The following is a 9,777-nucleotide window of genomic DNA, read 5'->3' on the forward strand; positions in this document are numbered from 1 at the left end:
AGGGATATAGACGAAAACTGCTTGCAGGTTCTGTGCGGAGTGTGACCAAACCTCCATTCACGTTTCGGGAAAGTGTCCGGCACTTGCGCAAAGTAGGTTGGGGTACCTGTGCTCGCTTAACATCTATAGTTAATATATACATAAAAAAAGATCGCAATAATAACCGGAGAGAATTTCTACTAAAAATCAAAAAAAAAAAGATAATTCCATTTATCTTAGCCTATGTTTATTTAATTACTAAAAACTTACAAACTAAATTATATTATTTAGTATAAAAACTTTAGAAAACATCACAACCTTTCAAACTATCGCTATACTATACATAATTTCTATCTATCATTAAAATTTCATTACTTTACCACCCACTACGAGTACGCGTTTTTTCTGCCTTTTTTTTCTTGCAGCTGCCTCTATACATAGCAACGTCATACTTCCCCGAATATATGGTTCTAAATAACCTCCAAGACTCTTCACTGCATGAATAATATCTTCAATTTTCCTTGGATCTAATTGTTTCTTATCCCGATTATCATATGATCTAAACGGTGGCCATTTTCTTCCACTTAGAGAATGAGTCGCAAGAGTGTCCCTACCGAAGACAAGCTTCAATAAGTCAAATGCTATTTTTCTCAGAGGGGACCACTGCAATTCGGAGAAAGCTTTTGCTGGGATCGTCGTACCGTTGGGACCCAAAGCGACTCTATCCTGGCATTCTTCCATTCGACCATATTTAAGGACATACGGCATTACCCTCAGAGGAGAATCGTCGTCTGAGCCTTCTGAGGTTGAAGTTTCCGGATATGCACTTGATTCGTCATCGGACAAACCAAAAGATTCAGATAACTTTTCTGATATTGGAGGGTTAGTTTCCAAGCCCGGTGATGTCGAAGGACCTTGGCACTCTTCTGTATTATCTTGGCAATCCTGGAAAAAGTAACATAATTAAATTAATACAAAAAAAGGATTAAGTTATTAGTAATAAAATAAATTTTGAAAAGTCTAGGATCACACTTTTCAAAATATTGACTCAAAAGTGGTTTTCATAAAACTTACCTCAGACTTCGGATCATGAATATCTATGTTAGCTGAACAGTCCTCTAAACTCTCAACTTTATTTTCTACTTCTGATAACTGTCGATCATCTCCTTCTTCCCGGAGTTCCGAACTGAAACTTGACATCCTGAAACTGCTTTAGATTCTTCCTTGCTTTTTCAGAAATATTTGACAAAACTCGTCTATCTTTTCAAGATACTCGTATACTCGTCTATCTTTTCAAGATACTCGTATGTATGAATAATCTATTCAGTACCCTCTTGAAATCTAAAATTAAAAATCGATTTCATCTCCTTTTATAAGAGGATTGTTAACATTTCCTAGAATCCTTAAACGTGTTTTTGAATGCTGGATGTGATGATAAGGGAGGTAGTGAAAAATTATTGAGTAAATAAGTACCGAATAGGAGCTAAGCCTTCATGGATACAAATTATTGTCAAAAAAATTCGAGTTCTGGATTGGCTTGTGCCTGGGGTTTTTACAGTTTGAAGGTTTACCATTAGCAAATAGTTTTATCTGAATGATAACCAATAGGGGAGAGCAAAAAGGAGCAGGTACATTTTTGGTCGCATAGAGATCAAAAGAGGCAGACGAAAACCTGCTTGGATACTCAAGTTAATCCCCTGATTTATTTGAATAAGGCACCCTTTTTCTATTATGCATGATCCAATCAAGTGCATACACGCACAATTAGATGTGTATACTTAGGCGTGTGTAAGATAATTATCTTTGAAATTTAAGCCTTTAACGAACACGGAGACCAGAGGAGGTTTTGACGTTTATATTAATGTGTCCTTCACATAACTTGCTAGAAGTTTAGCTTTCCAAGAAAAGGGTCAGAGAGATATCCTTTTTTGACATGTTCCTTCGATCCATATATACTATCTTGTAACAGTTAATCTTTTTGAAAGTCCCAGGAATATCTAATAGTGTCAGAAGTTAGGAAGATCTCTGATGATATCCTAATTACTGTAGATTTGAATTATAGGACGACTGTATTGAAAGGAATGTGATATGTTATTGAGATGGGAATTTATTGTCATCTGAAGATAATTGACTTCCTTCAAGGTGCCGGGGCGGGAGTGTTGTTAATTTTGAAAAAATAGGATTGCTATGTTCGCCCCCATATCTTCCCCTCGTTATCTTCCTATTACGTGAAACATGATGGTTTTACATTTTGAGGAAAAGTTTCCAATTTATGAAGTATCGATAAAGTTCTTCCAAGTAAGAATTCAGCTGGCTTCACCGAGTGAGATGTCTTCTGTGAAGGAGAAGAAGATCTCCAAAAAAAAAAGATTTTGGTGGGTTTTGTGTTAGGGATTGGTTTTTTTTTGGAGTAGGGTAGGTGAATGCTTTTACGCACAGAGTGTTGGACTCCCGCAACAGCACGCTGGCAGACTACCAACTAAACAGCTCTCTGTCATCAGAGAACTAGTCTGGAACCGTTTGACACATTACTTCGGGCTAGTCCTTCCGCTCTTCCGGTTTTGAGAGCCTTCAAGTCAGGGAACTCCTTCCACCGACGGGAAGGAAGGGGAGGAAGGGAGTTGTTGTTAGTTCAGGGAACCCCTTACCGTCCGATCCCTCCGCGGTCGAGTTCAATCTTCTTCGCAATAAGAAGAGCCCGAAAATAATGCGCAAATGCATAAAGCTGCTGGTGAAGGACGCATCACCTCTCGCAAAAGAAAAAAGTGTGTTCAGCGTCGTTCGCCACTCCATTGCAGAACACAGAATCAGGAGATCGCGCCTTCCCAATCCTGTGCAGGTAAGACTGAAAACCTCCATACCCACTTAGAAGTTGGGTAAGGAAGTAATAAATCTCACCGTGCATTCTGTTCAACCATGGGTCTAATTTGCCGATGAGCCGCGCAGTCCACCTGCCTCTTGGCTCATTTTGCCAAGAAAGTTGCCGCTCGGTAAGGGTGAGTTGACGTTCTTCAGGGGCAACCACCCCTCTTAAGTCTTTGCCCTTACGGTGGTAGATAGCTTTGCGCTCCTTCGCAAGGAGGGCAACGGGGATCACTCCCGCGATGACCATCACAGCCGGTTCGGAGACGGTGCGATAAGCAGACGCCACTCGCAAAGCTCCCCGCCTCTGCACTTGAGCGAGGCGTTTACGATGCACCTCCTTGTCAAGGGCCTCAGCCCATACCTCCGCACCATAGATAAGAACCGACTGCGTTGCTCCCATGAGGAGACGACGACGACATGCGCCATTAGTCGACTCAAGGCTGCGACTCCAGTTGCAACCCTGTCCGCTGCTGCTTTGATTTGCTCGAAGAAGCTCATCTTCGAGTCGAACATTAAACCAAGGCATTTAATCGTTGGTTTTGAGTCTATAGTTTACTCGCCGATCGATATTGGACGCAGGGTCGGGATTCTCCTTCTGGTCAGGATGACTACTTCGGTTTTTCCAGCGCAAGGCCAGAGTGAACAAGGACAAAGCGTAGCTGGAGGGGTTGATCCCTGTGTAAAGACCTTTGAATCGTTGTTGTATATGAATAATGGGATTTCAAACCCTCTAGGATGCTAACAATTGGCTTAAATAATTAAGTGTTCGGTTGGCGAATTTAAACTTGGGAAGTGTATTATTAGAGTCATAGTGCTCGTCAATGAAAGATTTAATGGTCCACCCAAAAATGTTGGCGGAGAAAGATAGGATTGAGCTAAGTCTGTAGCTATCAAGATCAAATGGGTTCAGATTCTTCTTGGGGATGAGAGTGATACGAGCACTCTACCAATCGATGGTGAAATGGGCTTTGACTATTAAAGAAAAGATAGGAGAAATGCTTGGGGTTCATTTCTCACGATCAACCGATCACTTGTTCTTCGGTGCTAATTCGTAGTCGCAGCAATGCTTGGCGGGACAAAGTTGATGGCAATGATGTTTTCCCATTGCCTCAACGACATCCAGTGCGGATTGTGTGCTGTAGATGGCTGTGTTGGATTGAAGTTGGAAAATTGATACGTCGGAATCGGTTTCGAAACTTACCTCGCGAATGTGCAGCAGTTTCTGTGTGTGTGGTGGATGAGAAGCTATAGCTTCTGAGCACAATACTCCCATGTAACGTCCGTTAGTGGATGTGATGCTACCCGTTGCAACTGGGAAACTTCCGCACCGAAGATCTAATCTCTGATGCGTCCATAGGCGGGGCATTCACATAGGAAGTGTTGCGTGGATTTCGCTTCCTCATTACAGGAGGGACACGTATCATCTTGAATAATTCCTATTCTGAACATATGCCCAGTTAGTGAATTATGGCCTGTCAGAATGCCTACAATACTCCTGCAAGTCCTCCTGGTTTTCGGCAGGATAAACTTTGCGGTACGCATGTTCAGTTCTGACAGGAAAAGTTTGGTGTGTCTAGCAGCATTTAGGCCTATCTATCCCACCCACCTATCATTGTGGGAAGCTTGTTCCCAGTTTTTGAAGACAGCCTTAGCCAATGCTACTGATACTCCAATTGCTGGTTCGAGTCCTGACCTGGGGGAGATGGAACCCTCTTTCGCTAAAGCAAGAAATTCGCCGTATTGAATCTAGAGATGGAGTTTAAACGGTTTCTGCGTTCCTCAACGATTTTCGCGGTGAGCAAGGGCTACTTAACTCCCTCAATACAGCCTGGCTATCACTGCAGATTGCGATGCGCCAGCCTTTCAACCGTTTGTCAATCACTCAATTTCCCGCCCTTAGGATCGCATACACTTTGTCTCGAAAAACTATTTCATATTGTCCCAAAGAAACGCCCACATCTCGTTTTTGTTCGACTCCATTACCCCGTTCTGTTTTTGAGTCATCGGTGTAAAAGACTTCCGTATATCCCGTCACGCATTCCTCTGGGACTTCCCAGTTCTCTCTACGTTTCAGGATAATTTCCTATCTTCTACCAAACGGATGCGTTGCGACCCGAGAAATGGAAGGCATTATAAGAACTGGATTCAGTACTCCCAGCAACTCTTCCAATGCTCTGTTTTCCCATTGGTCTAATCGAATTAGTCCATGAGCTGTTCTCATTGTAGTGCTTTGAATAAATATATTCAGGAGCTGCAAATTGAGTAATAGATTTAAAGCTGCATTGGATGTCGTGCTCATGGTACAGGTAATATCTAGACACACAATTCATTGCAGTGCGGGGGTGAAAACCTTTTTATCTCACCTTAACCCACGGCAGTACGGATGCATAAGCGAACATCGTCTTAATGATAACAACGTATATCCACATTACCACATGAGGCATGAGCCCCCATGTCGCGGCAAAAGTCGGTCTACACAGCCTATAAGCTGTGAGAGCTCATTTCAACTTTATCTCTTCATGTTTGTTCAAAAGAAGCTTTTTATCTAAAGTGGCTCACTTCTTCACTTCTTCACTTCTTCGGAGAGTTGCCATCTCTGGGAGGCAAAGTCCATCCAGTTTTCTCCTTTTTGTGAGTAATACCATTGTGGTTTTATATGGATTAACTGAAAGTCCATTCATGAGGTACCAACTGTCTATCAGATCAACGGCATGTTGTATATTTCTATATACCGTTCCAAGATTCCCATCAACAGCAAGCACAACCACGTTATCCGCACAAGCTTGAGCGAGTATTGGAAAATTTTGCAGTTGGGATAATGGTGAGTCGATCAGCATACTCTACAGAAGTGGCGGCAGCACACCTCCTTGGGGCAGCCATTCGTTGCTTCGGCTTTTAGGTAGCGATCGATACAAACTTCAGCACCCAGCAATTTCTGAGTTAGCATAGCATTGATCCACTTAACTGAAGCCTCATCAACACCATGCTCTCTGGTGCGATTACCAATTTTTGAAAACGCGCAGAGCCCACGAACAACCCCGTCGGGTACCCACCCTTCAAAGTAGCATCCTCTATCTTTGAAACCAAAGAATGAAGAGCAGACTCACAGGACTTTCCACTCTAGTAAGCATGTTGGTTTTCATTAAGTGGGTGCGATATAAGTGCCTTCCCACGAATGTGACACTTAACCAGTCTCTCCAAACCTTTTAGCAAGAATGAAGTCAAGCTGATCTGTCTGAAGTTCTTTGGATTAGAACAGCCATCTTTTCCAGGTTTCGGTATGAAGACTACCTTAACTTTCTGCCAAGAGGTAGGTATATAGCCCTAAGCAAAACTTGCTAGCAATCGCCCTAAGTACTCCATACTCCCTCGACGATTACCTACCTTGTCGTGGTGAGGGAGCTCAGTAAGGAAGATCCTCCAGGAAACGGGAGGTGACACCTGAAGCCAAGCGGTAATCAAAACCGCAAGCCAAGGTGTGACTACCGTGCCGAGGGCTGAATGGTGACAGGGGTTAAGATGTGGCCGTAAACGGTGAACTCTGGGTACCAGGCGACCCCCAGTTTCAACTAGCCTTGTCTCGGCAAAAAGGGGCTCTGCCGAGATCGACTTACTTTCCCCGGAAAAATTGAGGCCATGGCAGCCAACTATGAGAAAACAAAAAAACAAAAACATAAACCTATAAAGCATTATTAAACTTCGATCGCGACGATCCAACCCCAAGTGAAGGGGCAACCCTGAGCTCATCGATGGAGAACCTGAGTCTAGGCTCAGATTCCCCACTTATTCAAGTGGGAACCAATTCAATTGGGACCCAGTCCTTAACGGATGAGCCGAAGCAGGCCCCTTCTGTCAGTACTCCTGACCCCAGGCTCCAATCCGCGCCACCTGCTGAGGCTAAAGTCTTGCCCATGGATAAGCACTTGTCCACGGACAGCAAACTGCCTTCAGGCAAACCGCCTTCGGGCAAACAGTCTCCGGGCAAACCGCCTTTGGGCAAACCGCCTTCGGGCAAACCGCCTCCGGGCAAACCGCCTCCGAGCAACGCACAACCAAAGAGCTGTGCTAAGGTTGAGGGGAAAGGAGCGTTCGGGGCACCTGCGGCTAAGGGGAAACTGAAGCGGCAGCGATCCTCGGATGATCCTAACTCTTCGACACAAAAGGCAGCAAAGAGGGCTCGGCCGGCAACGGCTAGGCCTTCATTTGCAGTCAAGGCTATCGAAGCCGATGGATGGGTCCTGTATGACGACTCTAATCCATCCGGCTACGATACTGAGCAGTGCGAACAGCTTAGGAGGAAACTTTTCCTAGCTGTAAGGACTGCGTCCGCGCAAGGCATTAAGCTTTGCTTTGAGTCGGTAGGTGTATACCGTAAAATGTTACGGCTGAACTTTGCCGACGAAGACACGAACGAGTGGCTCAGGCAGTACTGCTCCTCCCTTAACGATGTGTGGGAGGGTGCGCGACTAACCTTGAAAAGGGTCTCTGAGCTTCCATCGATCAAAAAGTGCTTTCTCTGGCTTCCAGAAGAAGAGCGAAATGGCGTTGGGGTTCTGGAACAACTTGGTCTACAGAATAACCTTAACACTTCCACCTGGTTGCTGCTAGGCAGCAAAACAGGGGAGAGAATCGATAGGCCGGGAACTTTTCTCACTATCGGCGTTCCCGAACCTGATGTTAAGAAGGTTCGGGAAAAATCGGGTTGCCGGCTCTACTATGGGCTGGGGACCGTCACGTTACAAGTGTCGGCTCCTAAAACCATTGAAGGGGACATGCAGCCCCCGGCATCTACACCTGAAACGTAGATGAGGTGCCACATTTCCCAAGTAAATTTGCAGAATTGTAAAGCGACGACTGCACCTATCAGTCGTCGGATCAATAGCTGCAAGACATTTATATACCTCATACAAGAACCGTGGGTTGTTGGTGGGGCAGTCAGGGGCCTAAACTTTCAGCATGCTGACCTATTGTATGCCAATGGAAGCGATCGACCCCGCACCTGCATGGTAGTCTCCAAAGACTTCCAGGCTAACCTGGTTAACGACCTATGTGATGGCGACACCACATCGGCTAAGCTAACCGTAAAAAGTCAACAGGGAGATAAAGAGATACTATGGTGCTCTGCATATTTCCCTTACGACGCAGAAGACGTTCCCAGTGGAACATTCATCAGAGCTATCCAATATGCCAAAAGTAGAGGCATGGGGGTAATAGCAGGATGTGATGTCAACGCTCACCACATATGCTGGGGAAGTTCGAACATCAATGCAAGAGGATCGAGACTACTGGAGTATCTAGTAGGAACCGATTTGCAGGTCCTAAATGTGGGTAATGAACCCACTTTCTTCAACGTGGTCAGGCGAGAGGTCATCGACATCACGGTGGCATCTCCTGACATCGGGGTTCTGATCGGAGAGTGGAGAATATCAAACGATATCACACTCTCGGATCACAGACGCATTGATTTCGTTATGGGCATGGATCCACCTCCACCCACTCCATTTCGGAATCCGAGGAAGACAGATTGGGTAATGTATCAAACAGAAATGAGTGCCCGAATCACGATCCCTGGGAAGCGCATCAAATCCATTACTGGAATTGAGAAGACAACCGAGATGATTACAACTAGCATGAGAGAAACTTTCGAAGAAAGCTGTCCACTCAAGATGCCAAAGAAGGGTAAAACACCATGGTGGAACTCGGATTTGGCAAAACAGAGGATAACGACAAGGATGCTCCTCAATCGTGCTCTGAAGGGTGAATCAAGCACTAGCTGGAATCGCTATAAAGAGGCACAGAAGGCTCTAAAGAAGAGCATAAGATCGGCCAAACGATCATCTTGGAGACGCTTTTGCGAAGAGACTAACTCTCTTGAGCTGAAGCTGAAGCGGATTCTGGTCAAAGAACGTAGCCAGAAACTGGGTTATTTACGTTTACAGAATGGGAAGTACACAGAAAGCGATGAAGAAACGGCAAATCATTTGCTTGAAGTACACTTCCCAGGCAGCATCCAAAATCTAATCTCGGGGCCAACAGGTGCATACAGCCCTCAACCGAGAGATTGGAATCTGGCATGCAAAGTAGTATCACTGGAGCGAGTGGAATGGGCATTTAACTCGTTCCATAGATACAAGTCTGCAGGTCCGGATGGCATCATCCCTGCGGTAGTAATAGAAGGAATGGATGCCATGGGTCGGTATTCGGAATATATATCGCGCATGCCTAGCACACGCTTATATTCCAATTAAATGGCGGGATGTGAAGGTGTTGTTCATTCCCAAACCAGGAAAACCCACCTACACAGACGCAAAAAGCTTTCGACCGATCAGCCTAACGTCCTTTCTGCTAAAAGGACTAGAAAGATTAGTAGATCGGTTCATAAGGGATACACACATTCCTAAGTGGCCACCTCAACATAGGCAACACGCCTACCAGAAAGACAAATCCACGGAGACAGCACTCCATGAACTTACGGCAAAAATTGAAAAGGTGATGTCCGCAAAAGAATACGCCTTAGGCGCATTCATGGACATCGAAGGTGCCTTCAATTATGCCTCATTCGCGGCAATTTGTGATGCGGCAAGACAGCATGGAATCGAACCGCTGCTAATCAGTTGGATCCTTCACATGCTAGAGTGGAGAAAAATCCACATATCGGTCGGCCAGAAGTCTATTGAAGCAGGATGTCTCAGGGGCTGCCCACAGGGAGGGGTTCTCTCTCCACTGTTATGGCTCTTGGTGATGGATACCCTGCTGTGGCTCCTGGAGGACAAAAAAGTCTTCGCGCAAGCATTTGCGGACGACCTAGCCGTAATAATTACCGACAAGTTTGCGGACACAGTATGTGACCGCTTGAATGCAACTCTGCATGTAATCCACAGCTGGTGCCTCCGCAATGGACTCACGGTGAACGCTAGGAAGACTGGACTAGTT

At 45.2% G+C, this 9,777-nt stretch overlaps 1 protein-coding gene across 1 annotated transcript; it reads right to left on the minus strand.

The window, feature by feature from the left end:
- Positions 1-204: 204 nt before the first annotated feature.
- Positions 205-1,252, minus strand: LOC119661686 (early boundary activity protein 2-like). Its single transcript, XM_038071130.1, has 2 exons — positions 1,054-1,252; positions 205-924 (listed from the first exon to the last, which is right to left on the minus strand). The coding sequence occupies exons 1-2, from the start codon at positions 1,177-1,179 to the stop codon at positions 340-342; spliced, it is 711 nt and encodes a 236-aa protein (XP_037927058.1). The 5' UTR covers positions 1,180-1,252; the 3' UTR covers positions 205-339.
- Positions 1,253-9,777: the final 8,525 nt, after the last annotated feature.

This window comes from Hermetia illucens, chromosome 1 (genome assembly GCF_905115235.1).
Source record: "Hermetia illucens chromosome 1, iHerIll2.2.curated.20191125, whole genome shotgun sequence".
In the NCBI taxonomy this organism is placed as follows: Eukaryota; Metazoa; Arthropoda; class Insecta; order Diptera; family Stratiomyidae; genus Hermetia; species Hermetia illucens.

What these genes read in the sequence shown, in the direction of transcription:
- LOC119661686 (XM_038071130.1), bottom strand. Translation starts at nt 1,179, where the DNA reads ATGTCAAGTTTCAGTTCGGAACTCCGGGAAGAAGGAGATGATCGACAG. An exon ending in TTCATGATCCGAAGTCTGAG is followed by an intron (nt 925 to 1,053) that starts GTAAGTTTTATG and finishes TACTTTTTCCAG; the next exon opens with GATTGCCAAGATAATACAGA.